At 46.4% G+C, this 23,511-nt stretch overlaps 1 protein-coding gene across 2 annotated transcripts; it reads left to right on the forward strand.

Annotated features, from left to right (window-relative positions):
• The first annotated feature begins 1,267 nt into the window (after positions 1-1,267).
• Positions 1,268-22,871, forward strand: Hmgcs2 (3-hydroxy-3-methylglutaryl-CoA synthase 2). 2 transcript variants are annotated; one of them, XM_005357081.3, is made up of 10 exons: positions 1,268-1,371; positions 11,639-12,093; positions 16,844-16,969; positions 17,398-17,562; positions 17,829-17,994; positions 18,450-18,620; positions 20,606-20,712; positions 21,105-21,230; positions 21,613-21,728; positions 22,440-22,871. In XM_005357081.3, the coding sequence occupies exons 1-9, from the start codon at positions 1,268-1,270 to the stop codon at positions 21,717-21,719; spliced, it is 1,527 nt and encodes a 508-aa protein (XP_005357138.1). In that variant the 3' UTR covers positions 21,720-21,728; positions 22,440-22,871. The 2 variants fall into 2 exon arrangements, with proteins under 2 accessions (XP_005357138.1, XP_005357137.1); XM_005357080.3 differs by having other exon boundaries at positions 21,613-21,724.
• Positions 22,872-23,511: the final 640 nt, after the last annotated feature.

The raw sequence follows: 23,511 nt of genomic DNA on the forward strand, positions 1-23,511 counted from the left end.
TTAACAGCATCAACTGCTAAGCGAATGCGTGATCATTGTAAGGGATAGAACCTGGTGCCCCAAGAAGGGTGGGGCAGACACTCACCTAGCACCTCAGATTGCAGGAACTTTTGTCTTAAGTAGCACAGGTGCTGGGGAGGGCTCTCAATGGATAAAGTGAAAGTATGGCACCTTGGGTTTGGGACTCCACACCTCTGGATAAGCACACATCTGGAACCCCAGTTCTGGAGAGGCAGAGCCAGGCGGATCCCAGCGACTCTTTGTTCAGCCAATCTAGCCCAATAGGCAAGCTGAGGGTTCACAGAAAGACACACTCCATCTTAAAACCTAAGGCAGAGAGTGGTAGAGGAAGTGACATCAGCCTCGGGCAGCCAGAGGTGCCTGCATGCGGCAGTGTACTTGGGCGCACAGGTGTAGTACACAAGGTCAAAGACACGGTGGGGGGTGGGACCCCACTCTGCAGCTTAGCAGAGCTTCCTGCTCCCTGATGTCACCAGGCTCCCGCTAACACCTCTCCTTTTTAGGAGAGCCTGGACTTCAAGACAATCTCCTTTCGAGGGACCCTGAAGCTCTCCTGCAGCACCAGCTGCAGCCCTCTTGACAACCATGTAGAACTGTGTGAGCATATGGTGATATGTAATACGATACGATAAGCAATAAAGATAAGAAGAAAATAGCCGGCTCCACGGATCAAAGCCAGCCAACCCCTCACATGTGAGACAACACCTACTCTCAGCTGCTGGAAAGGCCGGTATTAAAAGATTTTACCTGTAATCACAGCACTTGTGGGAGGCTGAGGAAGGAAGACTGATTTATAGTTCAAGGCCAGCCTGGGCTACTTAGGAAGTACCGGACTCAAAAAAAAAAAAAAAAGTCACTCAGCAGGGGAGTGAGGAGCGGAGGCGGGAGGGCAGGGAGGGGGGGTTGGCCGGGGACCAGTTGGGGTGACTGTTAGTTAGGATCATGTTTCCATGTGCTTTCATGGCTGGGCAAATATAAGGCTGACAACCAAGGACGCCTCAGAGCCAGCCAGCCAGAAAGCAGCCAGGAGCAGGGCAGCTATGTACATGTTAGAGATGATGTTTTCCTTTGACTTGGTTCTGAGACCTTTGGCCCAGTTTTCCCGAAGCAGGCAGAGGCCTCGATAAGCTGAGGCGGAGCTTCCGGAGGCTGGAGTCCTGGAGACTTATAAAGCCCAGCCCACAAGTGCTGGGCATCTCTCCCAAGGTCCCCGGACTGCTGCTGGCTCTCTGCTGATACCCAAGCGATGCAGCGGCTTTTGGCTCCAGCCAGGAGGGTCCTCCAAGTGAGAAGAGTGTTGCAGGAAGCTTCGCTCACACCTGCTCACCCGCTCTCAGCAGCCCAGCAGAGGTGAGTCGCCTGCGTTGAGGGTCAGACAAGCAGGCAGAGGACCTGTCGGAGAAATCACTAGAATCCCTGGCAAAAGCTGGTGAGGCTTGCACTCAGCCCTAAACACACAAGTTGGCTTCAAAGGAGCTCTGTTGCCTCTGTACTAGACAGCGCCTGCCAGCTGTTGAGCTGAAAACATCCAAACCAAAGTCTCTGATGCAGGTTGTTTAGGAAAAACAGCATCCTTTCCTCTGCCAGCTGCAGGAGGCAGCAGAACTCCTCGGGGATCCCGCGGCTGCAACCGGATCCCCTAGCTGCAACCAGATCCCACAGCTGCAACCTTAGTTCAACTGCTCACTTTAGCTCAGGGCAGCAAGACCTAAAACGTACCAAAAAGAGGAAGCTGTGTTTCTCCATGCTTCAGTTTTATGAGATGAAATATAGAAGGTGTGTGTGTGTGTGGGGGTGCATGTCCTTATGCAAGAACACTCATGCCTCGATTCTTCGTAAACACCCTTTAGTCTGGTCCAAGTACTTGTGGTTGCCCAGAACTAACGGGATACAGCTGTGCTTCGTGCTTTGGGTTCCCAGTTGCCCCTGAATTATTTTCTCCTTTGCTCGCTGCCCACTGAGATCATAGTCCCAAGGCTTCCCTTCACTTACACTCATGAACACTGAATATTTGGGAAAGCCCTTTGCTCTTGTGTCTTCCCTTGCCTGCTCTCCAGGAAGCCTGGTTAGGTGTGGAGGAGAGGGGACAGACAATGCCCTTCACCTTTTTTCTGTTCTTTATGATTCCGCCATCATCTCCACTCTCCCACCCCTTGCAAAACTACTGGATTTCAATAGAATATTCCAGTTCAGAATCTAGCTTGTTTCTGCATGAGGAAGTGATAGACATGATTTACTAATTTCAGGTCTGAACAAGGGTGATCATCCCATGCCCCCCCCCACTTTTTGAGAAAGGATCTCTTTATGTGGCCTTGACTGACCTAAAAACTCACTATGTAAACCTTGACTGATCTAGAACTCATTATGTAGAAGAGGCTGGTCTTTAACTCATGCAGATACATCTTCCCGTGCCTCCAGAGCACTGGGATTATAGGTGTGTGCCACCAGCCACCACACCTGGCACAGACTTTCCCTAAGCAACAGTGGACCACTACCCAAGCCTCCTTCCTCATCAACGCTCTGTGGCTTCCTTGGCTCATGCTCTGGAATCCTTGTTCACATTTCCCTTTTGGTGGCCTCATGGTTAACCTCAGTGCTGGCTACCTGAACTACTAATGCCTTTGTAGGTCATCTTTGCTGTAGTTCACCTCTAATCCAAACCAGCATCGGTTTTAAGTCCACCCCAGAATAATCTCCACCCCCAGCATCCGCTTCCCTGCCCTGGTCTTCATGTTTCTCACTCATAACCACTACACACCCTCCTCTGTGAAGGCTTCCTAGCCTGCTCACACAGCCCTACTGTGGCCACTGCCCTTCCACCCCCTCCAGTCCTTCACTGACAAAACGTCACTCATCTGTCGCTGTCCTTGAGGACTGGTGAGGTGGCTCCTTGGGTAAAGGTGCCAAATCAGAGGACTTAAGTTCAGTCCCCGGAATGTTCATGGCAGAAGAAGAGAACAAACTCCCGAAATGTGTCTCTGCACTGTCACACATGTGCTGTGGTACATGTAACACCCCCTCCCCCCGGAACATTTGAAAAACATAAACGAAGGAAACAAGGTTGACCTCAGATTTAGCCTCTCCCATGAAGCTCTCCTTATTTTGCCTCTCCAGAGAATCTCTGCTTCCCTTGCCCTACATGATATTTCCTGTATCACTTTCATGGTCCTCATCCCCCTCCAGTCTTGGCAACTGAACTATAGCCATCCTCCTTCCTGCCCTGCCCTCTTCTCTGTGTAACGCCTTCACACAACACCACCCTTCTCTGCACAATGGGTGCCAACCATGGATGCCGACCATGGGTGCCGAGCATGAGATAGTTAGCTGTGAACCCACAGGGAAGCAGGAAGGATGAAGTGAATTAGAGCTTGGTGCGGATTCTTGCGCTAGGCAGCAAGAACAAGCAACTTTAAATTCAATGCAGTTATCGTCCTTGGAGAAAGCACAGGATGGGGACTCTTAACCAAGTGCCCGGATGCTCCTGGAAGCCTTTGTGCAGTACTTTAATCTCCAAGGCCCTGAAATCCACGTCCAGAAAAACCTCTTCCAAGAAGATAAGGAGAGTCCCTAGTTCTCTGCACTTCTCCCTGGATCTTGTCTCTATGAGAAGTGAGGGAGGCAGTCAGCCCAGATAAGGCAGAAAAGAGACACTAACCTGAAGGGAAAGTAGCCACGCTGGCAGCTCCAAACACTAGCTAACCATTAGCTCTTGGTCCTGGGGACGCTCCCCCATAAATATTTGAAAGTTCAAACTCCAGTTATTTGGAGGGCACCAAATAATTAAGTTAACTCCTGCCCTCTTCCTGTCAGAGACCAATGAGGCGAATCACTCTGCTTCGGTATCTCTTGACCGTAGGATGCTCTTTTGTCTCACTGGGGTCCTTAAAAGTGACTCCTCGTGGGAGAATTTGGGGACCACAGAGGTGCAGGTAGGGAGGAACACTCAATAAGAGTCAGAGCCTCTGTGGTACAGAGAAAGCTTTGTAAGCCAGGTGCCCAAGGCGACAACTAGACAGTATTCCTAACACTGGGGAATCACTTCACTAGAGTTATAGTGAAGAAGGGCACTGGCTTCAGATCCTGTAGGAAGGGCGCTTGCAGCTCAGAAGGGAAACTGCACACTTTCACCAAAGGAGGGACACAGGAAAGAAAAAAAAATCTCTCCTCCCTCTTCTACTGACCCCCCCCCCCATTCTCTCTGATCTCCATTTAAATTACACTTTTGATCTTCAGTGCTCCCACGGGTTGGCCTGCTCCACTCCACAAGGAGCTATAAAATGCCTGCCCCTCTGTGGGCACAAAGGGTGTCTGCCTTAGTCTCTGGTGAGTCAGCTCTGCATGGGGAGTGTCTGATGAATACTGAAAAGTCCCAATCAGAAGAAAACAGACAGACTGGAAGTTAAGGAAAAACTTCCTTTAAAAATAGGAAAATGACCTGGGTGTACTGGCCCACATTTGCAACCTCAGCACTGCAGGGGCTGAGGCAAGAAGGTCATGAGTTCAAGGCCAGCTTGGGCTATGAGGTGAGACTTTGTCTCAAAACAAAACAAACACAGCAACAAGTGGGAAAAGGATCTGTGTGTTCATGTGTGGTAGAAGAGAGGAGAGAGGAAGACAGCGAGAGAGGTACACTGTAAAGACCGTCAAGGTTTCTAGATTATTCCAAGAGCTTTTACCATATGTGAAAATAAAACATCAGGATCACAACAGCTCGAATGGATGGAGACAGTAACAGAGCCGACCTTAGAAAGGGATTGCGCCTTTCCGCAGGTAGTTGGGTGTACTATTTTTAATAGGCATACAATAACTGTTCATACTTACAGGGATGGTGTGACATTTAAGCATTCATGTGCGCGCACACACACACGCACACACACACACACACACACACACACACACACACACACACACACACAACTTGCAATGACCAGATCAGGGCAATTGACTATTTATCTTTACAGACTTTTACTATCTTTTTGTGTTGTGAGCATTCAAAATCTTCCCTACTTACTACTTTGAAATAATTAATTACTGTCAATCATAATGATCCTGCTTGTATCATAGGGCATTCAAAGTTACTTCTGGGACTGGAGAGATGGTTCAGTGGTTAAGAGCACTGGCTGCTCTTCCAGAGGCTCAGGCTACAATTCCCAGCATCCACATGGCAGCTCACAGCTGCCTGTAACTTCAGTTCCAGTTCCAGTGACTTCAATACCCTCATATAGACATATATATAGGCAAAACACCAATGCACATAAAAAACAAATAAATAAATTATTTTTTAAAAAAGAAAATTACTTCTGGGTGAGGATGTGGTTCAGTGAGTTTGCCTCAAATGTCTCATATTTATGTCCCAGCATCATGGTATAAATCAAAACAGAAACTGAAACGTATTTCTCCCATACAGCTGCACCCCTGTGCACAGCAACCATCCTCTCCCTGTCTCTCCTTTTCCTTACCCTGCCCCAGGCTTTTGTATCAGTGTTCTAGTCTCTACTGCTTTGAGGCTGGTGTCTTAGCTACCCCCTGTGAGCAAGAACATGCGCTATTTGACTTTCTCTGCCAAATGTATGTCCCATCCATGTCACCGCAGCAGCAGCATTTAATCTTCATGGCTAAATCATATTCCAGCATGCATATATGTATGTGCGCACGTTCATCTGTCAGCGGACAGCACAAAGGATTCTCTATTGTGGTTCTGGTCAATAGTTATACAATAAGTGTGCAAGTGTCTAGTGTGTGTGACATGCAAGATGTTTGTTCAGTTCAGTTTCTTTGGGTATGTAACTGGTATTAAGATTCTTGGATCAGGTGGTAGTTCTCTTCTGGGTTTTGGTTGTAAAACTGTACAGTTTCTGTGTGGCTGTATCAATTCACACTCCCATCATCTCTGTATGAAAGGTTTTTCTTTTAAAAAAATTGTGTGTGCTTGTAAGACACGCGAGAAGGTGTGTGTACCATGGCACACATGTGGAGGTCCGAAGGCAACTCCCAGGGGTTGGCCTGTGGGTTACTGCAGAGACTGAGCACAGTCTGTCTTCACGGGAGAGGCAGAAAGGCACCTTCCCCCACCCACTGAGCCATCTCACCAGCCCTGAGAGTTTCCTTTCTCTGCAGCCCTCCCTGCATTGGCTGCTCATTTCCTTATAGAGCCATTTTAACTGTGGCGAGGCTCCATCTTGGACCTTTGCTCCGCATCTCCTTGCTGAGGTGTGATGTTGCGTGTGTTTGCACCTGTTTTCTAGCTGTACATCCTCTCTCGAAAAATGTGACTCAGGTGTTGGCCTATTTAAAAACAGAAATATTTGGATTTTTGTTGTCAGGTTGTTTCAGTCCCTGATATGTCCCGAGAGTTGCACCCTTCAAATGAACAGATTGCAAGGATTTCCTCCCATAGGAGGTTGTCTTTAGTCTCATATTGTTCCTTGTGCTGTTCAGAAGCATGTTCCATTTTAAATAATCACATTTGCCTTGCTCCGGGACAGGGGTTCTTTTTTTTTTTTTTCCTTTACATATTCATTTTTTTTATTGAGAAAAAAAATTTCCGCCTCCTCCCAGCCTCCCACTCCTCCCACCCTCCCCCCACTCCTCTCCCCCTCCCTCTCAAGTCTGAAGAGCAGTCAGGGTTCCCTGCCCTGTGGAAAGTCCAAAGTCCTCCCCCCTTTATCCTGGTCTAGGAAGGTGAACATCCAAACTGGCTAGGCCCCCACAAAGCCAGAACAAGAAGTAGGATCAAAATCCAGTGCCATGGTCCTTGGCTTCTCAGCAACCCTCATTGTCCGCCATATTCAGAGAGTCCGGGTTTATCCCCTGCTTTTTCAGTCACAATCCAGCTGGCCTTGGTGAGCTCCCAATAGATCAGCCCCACTGTCTCCGTGGGTGGGTGCAACCCTCTTGGTCCTGACTTCCTTGCTCACCTTCTCCCTCCTTCTGTTCCTCATTGGGACTTTGGGAGCTCAGTCCAGTGTTCCAGTGTGGGTCTCTGTCTCTATCTCCATCCATCGCCAGATGAAGGTTCTATGGTGATATGCAAAATATTCATCAGTATGGCTATAGGATAGGATCATTTCAGGTTCCCTATCCTCAGCTGCCCCAGGAACTAACTGGGGACCTCGCCTTGGGCACCTGGAAGCCCCTCTAGGTCCAAGTCTCTTCCCAACCCTAAGATGGCTCCCTTAATTAAGATATGTGATTCCCTGCTCCCCTATCCAACCTTCCAGTATCCCAATCATCCCGTTGCCCCAATTTCTCCCCATCCTACCCTTCTCACTTTTTGGGTCTGGGTTACCTCACTCAGGATAGTATTTTCTATTTCCATCCATTTGCATGCAAAATTTGAGAAGTCATAGACAAGATTGCCAGGCAAAAAATCGGGATCTTAAGGGTGGGTTGGGAGGGGGGTAAGGGGAGATAGGGACAGGGGTTCTTAAAAAGTATTTGAAGGACTAGTGAGATGGCTTGGCAGGAAAAGCTGATATGTCTGATGACCTGAGTTCCATTCCCAAAGCCCACATTGTGGAAGGAGAGGACACTCACAGTTGCCCTTTGATGCCCACACACATACATAAGTCAATACATAAATAAATAGATAGGTCAGTAATATAAAAGCAGGGAAAGTGAAGGGAAGGATTATGAATTTGAGTTTGATCTAAGCAACCTAGTGACTCCAGTCCAGGCTCCATAGTGAAATCACGTCTCAAACAAATCAAATCAAAACAAGAAGAATCTTTACCCACCTAGATTAGCATGTGTCCTGCATTTCCTTCCAGTAGATTTATGATTCAGGACTCTCACCCATTTTCAATTTATTTTTGTATGGAGAAAGTCAGGGCTCAGTTCTACTGTGGGTGGATAGCTCATGGAGAAGTTCATTTCTTCAAGGTGTATTCTTGACACCTTGGCAAAATCTCAGCTGGCTAGGAAAGTGTGGGTTTATTGATTCTGAGTTCTTTGCTCTGCTCTGTTGGTCTATGTGTCTGTTTTTATTTCAGGGCTGTGTAGTTTGAGCTATTATATCTTTGTAGTGTGTGGTTGTTGCTTTGAGAAGGGTTCTGCTATATAAGAACTGGCCGACCTGGACCTTGCTCAGTAGCCTAGGCTGGGTTCCTACACACAACCTCCTGTTTCAGCTGCCCATGTACTTGGATGGTGGATATGCACTTCAATGCCCAGGTTTGTACCTTTTGAAGTCAAGTCTCCTAACACCTAACACCTTTGTTCATATATATATATACATACATACATACATATATATATATATATATATATATATAGTAGGAGTATTCTTTTTTCTTTTTTAAACATTTGTGAGTGTGTGAGTTTAAATGCTCACATGTACATGTGTAAATACATGTGTGTGTGCATGTGCGTGCACGCACACACTCGCACGTACCTTATAAAGAGGTCAGAGGTCAACACTGGGTGTCTTCCACACTCTCCATTTCAGTTTGGGAGACAGCATCATTCCCTGAACATGGAGCTTTCTGATTGACTAGACTAACTGGATAATATGCCCCCGGGCTGCTCCTTTACTGAACATGCTTAATTAATTGATTAATTAAGCTAACGGCCTATCAGGGTGATTTATTATTTCAAGGACTACTTCTATTTCATTGTTCCTTTCATTGCTTTATTTTCTAGTTTGTTTATTTCTGCTCTGCTGCTTGTTATTTCTTTCCTTCTCATACGTTTGAGTTGGTTCTTACTTTTCTTGTTCCTTGTATTGCATCATTAAGTTGTTTACTGCATTGCATCATTAAGTTGTTTATTCATAATCTATTTGTTTGGCACAGACATGTTGCCATATGCTTCCTTCCAAGGGTTGGTTTTGCTGTGTCTCGTGGGCTTTGGAATGTAACAGTTTCACCTGCATTGAGATTGTTGTCCAGAAACAGCAGCTGTTGGTGGAATGTGCTGCCAACGTGTTTCATTCGCTTGGTCTACAGCCCAGGTGAACTCTATTGTTCCTTTGTTGACTGTCTGTCTCAATGATCTATCTTATCTATTGATGAAAGTGGTGGTGGTAAAATCCCCAGTTATATATTAGGATCTGTTTTTCCAGTTCTATCTGAAGTCTTGCTTTATAGAATCCATGCCCCTGCACTGAATGTATCTGTATTTACAAGTATTTCCTCTTGCTGACTTTATCTATTATTTATTTATCTATTTATTCCTCTTGCTGTCCATTTATTATTAGACAGCAACCTTCTTCATCTCTTTCTACAGACTTTATTTACAGTCTATCTTATCTGACATGAGCATAAGTACTCCTGTTTGCATTGGGGGTTCTTTTTATGTATCTTTTCTATCCTGTCACTATTGGTTTAGGTGTATCTTCAGTAGTAATAAGTTTACTGTAGAGAGTGTATCAATAGGACTTGGTTGTAGTCCGAAGCCAATTTATATCTTTTAGATGGGATATTGGAGTGTCTTTTATTTTTTTATACATGTTTTGCTGGTCATTTGTATGGCCTGTGCTCCTTCCTTTTCTTGTTCATCAATGTGGTTTGATGGTTTTCTATTCTGATAGATTTCTCTTTCTCCTTTTACATATATCCACTCTGCTATTGTGTTCTACATTTTCAGATGTCTTCATAGTGTGGTCATTTTCTATCACCTCAGTATAGAGTTTCCATAAACATTCTTTTAGAAGTTATTGGCCAGTGATGAATTCCCTGCTTTTTCTTATCTTGCTAAGACTTCATTTCTTCATCTCTGAAGAATAGCTTTGCTGCATATAATATTCTTGGTTGGCAGTTCTTTTCTTTCAGAACTTTGAATGTATCACCCCATTCTCTACAATCCTGCATGGTATCTGCTGTTGATCTAATGGACGGTTCTTTATATATAACTTGAGTTATTTCTTTTGTTGTTTTTGGAATTTCTATCTCTCACTTTTCTATTTATTTATTTACTATGTGCGTACACATGTATGTGTGTATGCTATGGCTGTGTCTGTGCCGCAGTGAGGGGAGATAAGAGGACAGTCTGAAGGAGTTGTTTCTCCCCTTCCACTATGTAGATCCTAGGTCTTGAATTCAGGTCACTGGGTGGACAGCAAGTGTCCCTGCTTGCTGAGCCACTTTGCCAGGCCCGTCTTAACTCAGCTGTGCTTTGCTAAGTCTCATAGGCTTCCTTCATGCATTTTCATCTCTTCTTTTTTTCATTGGATTAATTGTTAAAAAGCATGCCTTCTTTATGCTCAGAAGCTGTCTCTTTTGCCTGCTCAGTTGTATTTTTATGACAGTTATTACTATTCTCCGAGCTGAAGAACATAATAACTGCCACTCCCTATGACCAAGCGTTCAGATCTATGAGCCTATGGGGGCCATTCTTATTCAAACCAGCACCCCTGCAATCCCAATACCTAGGAGGTAGAGTCAGGAGAATCCAGAAAAACTAGCCTGCCTGGGGTAAAATGAGAGACTCTGACTCACAAATCTCAAATCCAAAACAACAACAAAAGACACACATGTAAACAAAACAAAACAAACTCTTAGAAGTTAAAATAATAAACAGATAAAAAGTATAAAGGCTATTGTATTTGTTACTCTTCCTTTTGCTATGACAGGATATCCTAACAGAAGCAACTTAAGGGAGGAAGCAGTTATTTTGGTTCACAGTTTTAGGGTTCAGTTTACCATGGTGGGGAGGTCACAGTGACAGGAGCTTGAGACAGTCAGGAGTCAGAGGACACGGAGTAGTTACGCTCAGCTTGCTTCTTCCTCTTCATACAGCCTAGGACCCAACCCAGGGTAAAGTGCCACACTCCTCCAGGGTGGGCTGTTGGAGCCTGCTCCAACAAAGGCAGCTAGGGTACATGGAAGTGGGTGTGAGGTTGAGGAAATGGCAGATTGAAAGAAATTGAGACAGAAAACATAGGATAGATTTGGGAGGTCGGTTTGATAAATACCAACCAGCCCAGAGTTTATTTTAGAATTTGCTCTTAAACCAGTTAAAGGCAGAAGGCAGAATAAAGAGTGGTACAGTCTGTCCTTAGAGAAAGCTAGCATAGTTTTTTTTATCTGGACGTGCCTTGGGCTGGCACTTACCAGCTTGTGTCTTGTTAGATAATGTGTTCCTTTTTATGGGCACAATGCTCTTTCCTATGGGCTTAATCAAAACGTTTTTTTAACAGTTCTCAGGGAGAGTGAAACAAGCAAGCTTGAACTCAATGACTTATAAGTCAGAAATAGACTCCAGATGGAAACTGAGTCACATGTGGGTTACTACAGTGGGCCTTCCCATCTCAATTAAACCATCAAGATAATCCCTCATAGGCAGGCCCGAAAGCTAACCTACTCTCAAAGATGGAGGCTTGTCTCCTAGGCAATCCCAGATCCTAATGACTTGATCATCAACACTGACGTTACACTCTGGGAGTCTAGACTGCCATTCAAAGAGCCATCACAGAACTAGCGTGGTATGTGATTAGGATTTAGGATGAGTTAAAGGATGAAAGTGTCAAGTCAACAGATACAACTACTAAATTTTCACTCCCTTGCTAACAGAGCTTTAAAACATACCAAAACGTGAATGAACTAATTACCCCATTATTGCTTTCGCAGCAACTGTCAAAAGGCCATTAGTGGATTTACAGCTGTTGTTTTAACCACAGGTTTTTCACAATCCCTCCTGCTCCCCTGGCCAAAACAGACACTTGGCCGAAAGATGTAGGCATCCTTGCCCTGGAGGTCTACTTTCCAGCCCAATACGTGGACCAGACTGACCTGGAGAAGTTCAACAATGTGGAAGCAGGGAAGTACACAGTGGGCTTGGGCCAGACCCGAATGGGCTTCTGCTCGGTCCAGGAGGACATCAACTCCCTGTGTCTGACAGTGGTGCAGAGGCTGATGGAGCGCACGAAGCTGCCGTGGGATGCTGTGGGCCGCCTGGAAGTGGGCACGGAGACCATCATTGACAAATCCAAGGCTGTGAAGACAGTGCTCATGGAACTCTTCCAGGATTCAGGCAACACTGACATCGAAGGCATAGATACCACCAACGCCTGCTATGGTGGTACTGCCTCCCTTTTCAATGCTGCCAACTGGATGGAGTCCAGCTACTGGGATGGTATGTGTTTCTGGGACATTACAGAGGTCGGGTTCTTAGAGTAGAGGCTGAACGCTATGTTCTGCTTGTTAGCTCTCCAGAGGGCTTTATCCTGGGAAGGAAGGGAAAGGCAATTTATTTCTACAGCTGCTGCTATTGCCCAACAAAAACAGTGAGAACAACCAGGTAGATGTTCATGCGGCGGTTCATTTCTTCTGTGCATTATCCCGTGGCGTGAGTCCTGCACCTGATCATAGAGGAGAAAATGAAATGATTGGTATCTTACTGTTTCAGTTACTTGTCTCGTGTCTGAGTTTCAGGGATTTTAGCTCATTGCCATCACGGCAGGAAGCATGGCAGCATGCAAACAGACATGGTGCTGGAGTTTAGCTGAGAGTTCTTCATCCAGATCTATAGGCAAGAAAGAGACTTGGGGCTTAGCTGGAGCTTTTGTAACCTCAAAGTTCACCCCCAAAGACTCTCTCCTCCCAAAAGGTCATATCTCCTAATCCTTTCAAATAGTGCCACTCCCTGGTGACTAAGCACGCAAATACATGGACCTATAGGGTCATTCTTAGTCAAACCAACACATTAACCTCCCAGAGCCCCCAAGCTCTTGTTTGCCTTTCTGCCTTTCAGGGCTGAGGGAAGAACTGAATGAAGTAGTGACTGGGGTGTGAGGGGCCTCGGTGGTCTCCGTAGTTACCAAAAAACACAGAAAAATAAAGTGAATACTAATTACAAAATTAATTTTAAGGTCCTGATGTGGCGATGGATCCTAGGAAATATACAGCCCAATATTCTTTGCTTTAAGTAAAGAGACCAGGACTGCAGAAAGGGCTCAGTGGTTAAAGTACTTGCTTTCAGGGCAAGCACGAGGACTGGAGTTTGGATCCTGGATCCCAAGTTAAAGCTGGGCGAGCGAAAAGAATGAGCTGTATAAAAATGAGGGGCTGGCGTGACGACTCTTTAGGTGAGGGTGCTCGCTGCCAAGCTGGTGATCTGAGTTAGCCCCAGGCTCCATGGGTGGAAGGAGAGAACTCTCTCGAGTTGTCCTTTTATTTCCTTTTGGCGTGACTTTTATAAAGGAAGGAAAATAGATTTTTGAAGAACTTAATCATTAAAAAAAAGTTGGCATCAAAAGGCACACACTGAAATGAACCAGACTCAAAGGCTATTCAACTCGATGGAGTTCTCTATAGTTAGAAGAGCCACTCGGAACAGACTCTGTAGATTTTATACTTCCACAGTTGAAAGTACGTTTATGCATGTATCCACCACCAAAACCAGAAACTCCACGAGAGAGTGAGAACTAAAAAAAAGAATTTGCTTTGTAACTCATGACCAGCACCTGCCTTCAGTCCTTCTTCATCTGCTGCAGAACAATCGTTTTGTATGCTGTGAATCTTTGTGCACATTTGTTTGCATTTAGACAAATCTTATTAACTAAATTCCACATCTGAGAGAAAACCTGAAAAGGTTTGCATCCCGATAAACCTCTCCACCAATGCAATAATCCAAATCAGACTAAATCAAACCAAATTAGAAAAAGCCCAGGTTTAATGGATGCCAGCGCTTCTGGGTTGGCATTCCAGCCCCAGAGAGGAGATGGGGAAGGACTGGGAAACCGCGGGCTAGTTCTCCGTGGGGACAGTTTAAATACCCCGTGGGAGTGGTCTTGAGCAACTCTGGGAGCAGCTTTGGCAGGGGGTCACCCTTTGGCAGGCTTTCTTGGAGGTGGAGTCTGGACTGAGGCAACTCCCAGGGGAGGGGCTAGGGATGAAACTTTTCACCCAAACATTCCAGACTCTTTGGATTTATTGATGCCAGGGATTGGGGGTGACACTTCCAATCAAACAAAAACGTGTCTTTTTCTTCCTGAAATTGCGTGGCCTTGCTTAATATTATACATTTTAAGTCCATCCGTTTTCCTGCAAACGTCGTGATTTTGTTTTTCTTTTAGGCTGAATAATGTCCTATTTTATATATAAAAATTTCCTTTATCCACTCAGCTCTTGAGGACAATTAGGATGATTCCTCTTCTTTGCCACAGAGAATAACACAACAGTAGACATGGGGTGCAGATCCCTCTGTGGAAGGGTGTGGGGTTCTCTGGGTATACGGTCAGGAGCAGAACAGTTAGGTGATATGCTAGTTTTGTCTTTACTTTTTGAGAAATCTCCAAACTTATTCCCACAGTAGCTGTATTCATTGAAGCCCCGCCAATACTGAATAAGTGTTCCTCACTCTCTGCGATGTCTCCAGCATTTATTGGTAGATTTATTGACGATGGGCATTATGACTGGGGTGCTAAAGTGGCATCTCAAAGTCGACCTGATGGCTAGGAATATCGAACACTTGAAACAACAAGTGGCCACTTGGGCTCCTTTTTCACCATTTTGAAAAGTGTCTATTCCATTTATGTGCTCAGTTGTGGACTGGGGCTTAATTTCCTTGGTATTTAATTTTAGCATTTTTTTTTTTTTTGGTAAATTCTTGATAGTGGCCTACTGTCTGGAGCTTAGCTGGTAAAAATTTTCTTCCAGTCTGTGTGAATATTTTAGGTCATTTTTCTGTTACACAGCTTGTCTTTCTTAAACAAGACTTTTGTAATGAAGGGAAATAGATTTTTTTCTTGGTTATACATATTGTAAATACTCTTTGGTTTGTCTTTTGATTTTGGCTCTCCCTAGAGATTTGGTTTTTATGGTTAAATTTAAAGGTCTTTTCCTTAATGATATGTAAGTGCTTTTCTATAGTTTTTGAAATTTTCATATTGAGAATGAAAAAAATAGATACATACAAAAATGTTATTTTATTCTCCAGTGGCCCACATGTACGGTGTGAGGGAAAACCCTAATACTTTCTCTTAGGGTTGTTACAAGTAGTGAGAGGAGGCCCTGGGACTTGAAGGAATGTGAGTTGGCCTCCTGATGCTCAAAACTTCATCCTACAGTTTAATATCTTAAGTTCTGTGGGCCTCGGTTTCTTCCTTTTTTGAGGAGGCCGTGGCTAGGTTGTGACTCAGTGGGAGAGTGCTTGCTTGCCTAGCATGCTCAAAGGCTTGGCTCAACCCGCAGCAGTGCCTGGGGAGAGGGTCTGATTGATATGGCTTAGGTGTCTGTCAGAACAGGGATTGAGTTTCAAATTCCACATCCCCTAGGTCGGTGGTTCTCAACCTTCCTACGGCTGTGACCCTTTAATACAGTTCCTCATGTTGTGATGACTCCAACATGGTCATTTTTGTTGCTATTCTATAACTGTAATTTTTCTATGCTGTTATGAATCATAATGTAAATATCTGTGTTTTCCAATGGTCTTAGGTGACCCCTGTGAAAGGATCATTTGTTCACAAAGGGGGCACGACCCACAGGTCGAGAACCATGGCGTTAGTTGAACACTCCAGATAAGTTTCTTAGGAGGCCGTGTCTTCAGACATGTGAGCCTAGCCTCCTCCCTCCTGATGCCTTGTCCTTCTACGCTTTAGCAGACACATGAATATGTAGGTGCTCTAAGTTGGTTGGTCCAAACCTAAACTGTCCCCACACGTGCCAATCAACAGAGCTTTAAGCGACTTTGGAAATGGAATACTGACCAGACATGGTGGCTCTAATTTGTCATCAGCCACTTACTGATGCAGGAGGATCTTGAATTTGATCCAACCTGGCATATGCAATGAGACCATGTCTCAAAAACACTACAAACAGGTATGGCGAACGAATGGCTCGGCAGTTAAGAGCATTTGTTATTGCAGAGGACCTGGGTTCAGTTCCCTGTCCCCGCATGGAGGCTCACAACTACCTGTAACCCCAGTTTCAGAGTGTTCAACCACTTCTTCTGACCTCTATGGGGACCAGACACACACGCAGTGCAGACACATGCATGCAGGCAAAACACTTATACACATAGACTAAATAAATCTAAAAAATAAAGCTTAAACTCTAAAAATAGAAACAAGGGGGCTGGAGAGATGGCTCAGTGGTTAAGAGCATTGCCTGCTCTTCCAAAGGTCCTGAGTTCAATTCCCAGCAACCACATGGTGGCTCACAACCATCTGTAATGAGATCTGGTGCCCTCCTCTGGTCTGCAGACAGAATATTGTATACATAATAAGTCAATAAATAAATATTTAAAAAAATAAAAATAGAAACGAAATTTTGAAAAAAACAAATAATCCTGGGGACCAGCAATATGGTTCAGTGGGTAAAGGGGCTTGCAACCAAGCCTCATGACCTGCGTTCCTTCGCCAGCACCCATGCAGCGAGGTCTGACTTCACAAGTTTTTCTCTGACTCCCACATGGTTTTTGTTCTGTCTTCTTGTATGCATGCGAACATGCATTCACTTAAAAACTACATCAAAAGTCTGGAGGTGGTAGCTCACACCTTTAATCGCTTGGGTGGCGGAGGCAGGTGGATCACTGTGAGCTTGAGGCCAGCCTGGTCTACAAATAGAGTGCCAGAATTGTCACACAGAGAAACCCAGTCTTGAAAAACCAAAAAAAAAGCATAAAAAAATTTTAAATGTAATTTATATATATAATTCTGAGTCAGTTAGGATTCCATAGTGAGACTGTAAGGGCATTGAGCACTGAATTTATATTTCAAATACAAATGGATTGTGGGTTTTACTAGAGTTTATGTGTACTATTTTATCTTTTTTTTTTTAAGGTCTGGTTCCATTTATTTCCAGAATACAAAACTGTGCTCGGCACACAGCTGACCTTCTCTACTCCAGGTTTGGCAGTGATGTCTGAAAGTCTGTTTTTGCAGGTCGCTATGCCCTGGTGGTCTGTGGTGATATTGCGGTCTACCCAAACGGTAACGCCCGGCCGACAGGTGGCGCTGGAGCTGTGGCGATGCTGATTGGGCCCAAGGCTCCTCTAGTGCTGGAGCAAGGTTCGTAATTAACACTCCCAAGAGGCTGCAGGTGGTACTGTGGTACATTCACGTCGTAGATCCTAATCCCAAACTGTCGCGTGCACTCCTCAGGGCCGGGGGATGGTGGTGGCTCTCCTCTCAAAGTCTGGCCTGGGGAGCAGCTGCTTAAGGGGGAGAGAGAGAAGCCAGAATCTGTGGTTTCATCATGCCTGGGGGTGCGCGGACAGTGTGTGGAGTGGGCCTGCCAAATGCGGGTTCGGAACCATAGGGAACCATGGTGACGCTAGCGGTGAAAGACGACATTCAGCCATAAAGTCAGGCTTGGAGAATTCTGGCATAGGCGACAGAACAAAGCCAGGCGTCTCTTCTCACTGGTCTCACCCATCCTTTCTGCTTGAGGCGGCCTGTGTGAGAGGCGGTCTCTGAAACCGTCTGTGCCTTTCCAGGGCTGAGGGGAACCCACATGGAGAACGTCTATGACTTCTACAAACCAAACTTGGCCTCAGAATACCCACTGGTGGATGGGAAGCTTTCCATCCAGTGCTACATGCGGGCCTTGGATCGGTGCTACGCAGCCTACCGCAAGAAAATTCAGAACCAGTGGAAGAAAGGTACGGGGCTCGGAGGGCAGAAAGCGGGGCTGCTACTCGTAGCCGAGAGTCTTCCTTTATCTTTCCCTGGGGGGAGCACTTTGTACGGCCTGTGGGACGAGTGAGACAGTGTGCAGAGGAATGAATGAGAGAGCCTCCCATGAGTCTGCTGGGAGTGGAACCCACTTCTTCAGGAAGCTGAGCCTCTGGGCATCGTCACATCCGGGAGGGAGGATCTTCCTAGCTCATTGTCACACCGCCTCTCACCTCTCCACCTTCTTTTCTAGCTGGAAATAACCAGCCTTTCACCCTCGACGACGTGCAATATATGATTTTCCACACGCCCTTTTGCAAGATGGTCCAGAAATCCCTGGCTCGGCTGATGTTTAATGACTTCCTGTCATCCAGTGGCAACACACAGAACAACTTATACAAGGGGCTGGAGGCCTTCAGGTGGGTCTTCTTTAAGTGGAAGGCTTGGGAAGGGTGAGCGAGGAGGCTCTCTCGCACCTCGGGTGTGGGTCCCCCTCCATGAGAAGCAGCCGGCAGCCCTCCACAAAGCAGAAACGATGCTAAGCCTTTCTTTCAATAGAGGGAAGGGATGGGGCAGCTGTGCAGGGCTCTCCGTGTATTAGGTGAGGAGAAGAAGATAAAAAGAAAGAACGAAAGCCAAGCAGGGTGTGTGGTTATGGATTTGGTGTCTAGTTTTCTAACAGACTATGAAAGTGTGCATAGATGCCACAATGAAGTGTGTGTAAATGCTGTCTCAGTCGACAGGAATGTGACTTTGAGGTCTACAGACGTTTCAGTTTGTAATAAAAACCATGCACCCCAGAGCTTTCTCGCCTCCAAGTTCCTGGCCTTCTTCTCTTGTCAACTCTCATGTGACATCTTGCTCTGCCTCACAGGGGTCTAAAACTGGAAGAAACCTACACCAACAAGGAGGTAGACAAGGCGATTTTGAAGGCCTCCCTGGACATATTCAACAAGAAAACCAAGGCCTCGCTTTACCTGTCCACGAACAATGGGAACATGTACACCTCGTCCCTCTACGGGTGCCTGGCCTCCCTTCTCTCCCAGTGAGTACTGCCCCTCCCACCTGCTGTTTCCCATTTGTAAGCTGATGGCCCAGCCAATGCTCCTTTCCACTGAAACATTTGGTTTGTTGAGAGATAGACTTTTACAATAAAGGGGGAGTTAGAGGATAAAGTGAAAGGTTACCACTTGTCCCAGAGGTGGTTGGGGGCAAGTTTGCTAGCTGTGTTGAACTTCTCCAGAGAGAACATGTGTATACTGGGGAATGTGCCAGATATACCCAGGCAGGAAGAAAATAGAACTTGTGGGCGTATCTTTATCTCACCAATTTAAAATCTCTATACTTAATACAGCATGGTGGATTGGAGGCTGGCTTCAGACCCCATAACTGGTTCTAGCCTGTTTACCACTTGTCTTGAAAACTAACTTCCTGGACCTGTATGAGCCTTGCTTTCTGTACCTGTGAAATGTAACAATGTAACAATGGCTGCTTTCCACAGTTCCTTTTTATCCTTTGGTAATTTCTTACAGTATAAAATAAATGTACTTAGATTGTATCCACCCTCCATCACATACTGCAACTCCTCCTGGACCACCACTTAACTACCCCTTTTATTTTATTTTTATATAACTCACTGAATCCAGTTAGTGCTTCCTATATCGTATGGGTATAGGGTCATCCGCTGGAGCATAAGCAACCTACCAAGGGCCACACCCTGAAGAAACCGACTCCCCTCCCTCAGCAGCCATCAGCTACCAACAGCTCTGCAGTTAGGATGAGGCAGCATGAGCCATCTCTACCCATGCAGGAATTGTGATGGGCTTGGCCGAATGCAGGCAGCCAGAGTTGCAGCGTGTTCATGAGTGCAAAGGCCCTGACATGTCCCAAAGGCACGATTTTGCTGCAGTCTAACCTGACTTCTGGATCTCACATTCTCTTTCCTCTTTTGTGATTGTCCCTGAGGGGTGTGTGTGTGTGAGATACAGATGTCTTCCCATCAGTGCCATAGTGACACAAATGTTATTGGAGTAACCAACCGCTTTCTAATTGGATTTGAGGTCAGCTCCGTAGGAGGGAACTCATGCCTGGTATTGTAAACCTGTCCAAGAACCCATGACTGGGTAGGTCCTAGGCCCTACACGAGAACCTACGATTACTTTGCTAAATAGACATGGTATGGAACACTCTTCTAAATACCTATCCATATGCTCATATATTAGTACAGCTCTCATCCCTGCCTCTTTTGGCTGTGGCTAGTGAGCAATACAGAGATTAACAACTGGTCAAAGTACGGAGGATGAACGACTATGGATGCTTTCCAGTTTTCATGAAAATTGCCTTAAAATATTACAATGCTCAGAAAGCGCTCAAAGGCTGTTACCTGTACTGATTTTTCCTGTTTTGTGGTGTTTATAAGGGAACACTGCATATTATATAGAAAAGATACCTAGAGGTGAACTTGATCAAATTACTGATGGGGGATGCTCAGAAAACTGAGTCATAGGAATGTGTGCTAGCAAATGCCTGTACTCCCAGAACTGTGGAGACCTGGGGAGGGGGACCGTAGAGATCAAGGTCAGCCTGGGCTACATAGGTAGGTAGGTACAAACACACACACACACACACACACACACACACACACACAGCCAAACGATTGCAGTTAATTTGTGATCCCAGTGGGTAGATACATAGATCCACAACACACACACACACATACATACACAAACACACAAGCTGAACCATTGTAGTTTGGGAGCCCTAAGGGTTAGTCCACTGGTCTAATCTGCTACACCTGGAAGCCTCTGCCCTCACAGTTCTGCCTTCACGCTTTGGGCTGTGGCTGCTCTCATTTTGGCAAAGCTTCTTCTTGTTCCCACATCTGGATTCCACCAAAGGTCCCTCTTTGTGCAGGGCACGTGGAGCATACTTCTAGCTGCATGAGGTGGGCAGTGGTGAGATAAGGCTGACACACAGAAGCTTTATATGAAATGCAGAATGCTGATGTGGATTTTTTTTTTTCACTTGCAGACACTCTGCCCAAGAATTGGCTGGCTCCAGGATTGGTGCCTTCTCCTATGGCTCAGGCTTAGCAGCGAGTTTCTTTTCTTTCCGAGTGGCCAAGGATGCCTCTCCAGGTGAGTCTCATCTTGTAGCAGGTATTCCCGAAACCGTGCCCCACCCTGCGCTTCACCCCAGCTGAGGCTGCTATCTTAACCGAGCTAAACTGGGATTAAGAGCAAAGAAAAGTCCTGTATAAGGTGAAATGCATGCGAGCACTTCCTCCACAGCAGAGTAGACACAAGGAAGCCTGGTAGACAAGGCAACAGGTCCTGAAGAATGGGCTGGCCCCCTAAAGAGAAGTTGATGGACCTGAAACAGCCAGGGTCAGCAGCCTGTGGTGTGACTGCTGTGACCAAGACCAGGCACCTAAGCACCATGGGGAGGGCGTCAACCCCCAGACCCCGGCTGCCTATTAGCACCAGCGATGATGACAACAGGACGTTTTAATATTGCTTCTGCTTCCCAGGTTCCCCTCTGGAGCAGCTGGTGTCTAGTGTGTCAGATCTGCCCAAACGTCTAGACTCCCGGAGGCGCATGTCTCCTGAGGAATTCACAGACATAATGAACCAAAGGGAGCAATTCTTCCACAAGGGTAAGAAAGGGGACAGGAAGAGAGAAGAGAGCGATTCACCCCAGACAGCACATCAGTGCCTGGGAACTGTACTGGGGGGTTCATCAGACCTTCAGGATGTGATGGGCCAGGGTCACAATTTTTATGATGTGCTTATGAGGCGAGACCTTGAGCAACTGAGCCATCTTCACAGATGGTCTCTAACAGCCATGCAGACCTCAAGGACCAGACCCCCTCTTCTATATGATTCTACCTTCCATATGGTGTCTAGGGGTGGTTTACAGCCACGGCAGCTCAGTCTGGAGTGCTTCCCTTGCATCTGTGGGCGTTCTTACTACTCCGCTCTTTGCTGCATGCTTGCATCTCTCTTTCTAAGTCCTGCTTCTTCTTCTGTGTCCCACAGTGAACTTCTCACCACCCGGCGACACAAACAACCTCTTTCCAGGGACTTGGTACCTGGAGCGAGTGGATGAGATGCATCGCCGAAAGTATGCCCGGCGCCCTGTCTAGAGGAGGCAAGTGAGTTTGTCGGGCTCCTAGCCCGAAGGCCTGGGGGCTTCTCTGTAGCAGACGCAGTTCTGAGTCATTAATCATGTCAGAGATGGTCATAACTTAAGAGGAGTTACAAACTGTGAGCTCCAGGACATGGGTGGGAGGGGTCTCTGTCTTGGAAGTCTGGGCTGTGAAAGTCAGATCTCTTCTAAGTCTCCTAGAAGCTTGGTAAGTCAGAGCCCACAGGAGGAAGCAGCCAGCAGCAGCCAGAACTGCAGCATATTGTTCTAAAGCAATGAGAATCGGAACAACAAGAAAAAGACAAGAGAGAAGGCAGATCAGCCCTTTCCTTCCTAAGAGCCTGGCAGCATCATGCCACAAAGACGGAGCAGGGCTCCTGAGCCATTCGCACTGAATCAAGAGCACCAAGCTGGGCTGACGTGAAGAATTAAGGTTGATATATCAGGCCATGGAGCCAGAGTCTGGCCAAGCCACCCTGACCTCTCATCACCAGCAGAGCATGTGACAGGGACCTGCCTGTCCCCCAATCTCGGCTGCTGTAGCACCAGTTGATAGACTCCCCAGGCATGGCGGCTCACAACTGGGAAGACAGCCAGGGTACCAGGATCTCATAGAACAGGGGGGCTTTCATGCATAGCTGTCTCTGGCAAGGGGCAAGGCCTGGGGGCTGGGGAACCCAGGCTGAGGGGTGACCAAATCTGTTTCTCCTCCCTACAGATCCCTACAACAGTTCCTCGGGAATGGATCTGAGCTGCTGCCCAAACAGTGTCTGTGTAAATTTCCACCCACAGCTAGCTGTAAATAATGAATAGACACGGTAGCCCCATAGGATCTGCCGTGAAGGGCCACCAGGCTCAGTGGCTCCTTCGTGACTCTCCCTGATGCCACCACTGCCACAGGTCCTGCTGCTGTGGACCAGAGCTCCCCTGTGAAGAATGTGGGAGAAAGGGGGACCGCTGACCCCCGTGGAAGCAGATCAGTCATCTTCTCCCACATTCAGACAGCCCCACCATTTGTTATGGCTCATTATCGGACTTCAGTGCTGTTGCATTTTATGCTCATTACTTAAAAGTTTCCCGAGAATGTCTAAATTTTGTATCTTGTCCTGAAATAATGTGTGGCAATAAAAATGAGGGAAGAGACGATGCACATTTTCTAGAAGTCAAGAGCTTCGCAGAGAGCAGGGCATGCATTCCTTCACCCCACACCTTCCACTCAAAGTCCGTCCAGTTCCGCCAAGGACTACGGCAGACACCAGGCAAATAAAGAAAGTGACATGGAGCTCCCCCTCCCCTGCTCACTTCTCTATCCTACAGACACCATATCCTGGCAGGGCCAGCAGGTGCTTGGTACATCAAACCCCCTTGGCATATGTGGCCAGTGTTTACCTAGACCAAACATAAAAGCCATAAGATTGGTCAGGCATGGTCACACAGATCTTAGCACTTGGGAGGCCAAGTAAGGGTGAGTTCAAAGCCAGGCCAGCCTGTGTTATGTGGGGAGATCTTATAAAAACACACACACAACAACAACAACAAGAAAAGATGAGGCAGAGGTAGATAGGATACTCTCTGCCTTGGATAAAGAGGATATAGCTTTTCCAGGATCCTCAGAAAGCAGCATGGTCTAGGGATGGGAACACTGAGCACAAGGCAGGAGGAAGGGGCCGGGGAGGGCTAGGAAGGACAAGGGGTTGTAGTCCTTCATTTCTTTCAGAAAAAGCTTTGGAGAGCCTTGGGGACACAGAAGAAGCAAGGTGATGACCATGTCACACTGCCACTAGTAATCC

The sequence above is a fragment of the Microtus ochrogaster genome, chromosome 21, assembly GCF_000317375.1.
Source record: "Microtus ochrogaster isolate Prairie Vole_2 chromosome 21, MicOch1.0, whole genome shotgun sequence".
Classification (NCBI taxonomy): Eukaryota; Metazoa; Chordata; class Mammalia; order Rodentia; family Cricetidae; genus Microtus; species Microtus ochrogaster.

Coding starts and splice junctions, on each gene's coding strand:
- Hmgcs2 (XM_005357081.3), top strand. CDS start 1,268: ATGCAGCGGCTTTTGGCTCCAGCCAGGAGGGTCCTCCAAGTGAGAAGA. Junction 1,372..11,638: donor CTCTCAGCAGCCCAGCAGAG/GTGAGTCGCCTG, acceptor TTTTAACCACAG/GTTTTTCACAATCCCTCCTG. Junction 21,231..21,612: donor GGAGCAATTCTTCCACAAGG/GTAAGAAAGGGG, acceptor TGTGTCCCACAG/TGAACTTCTCACCACCCGGC.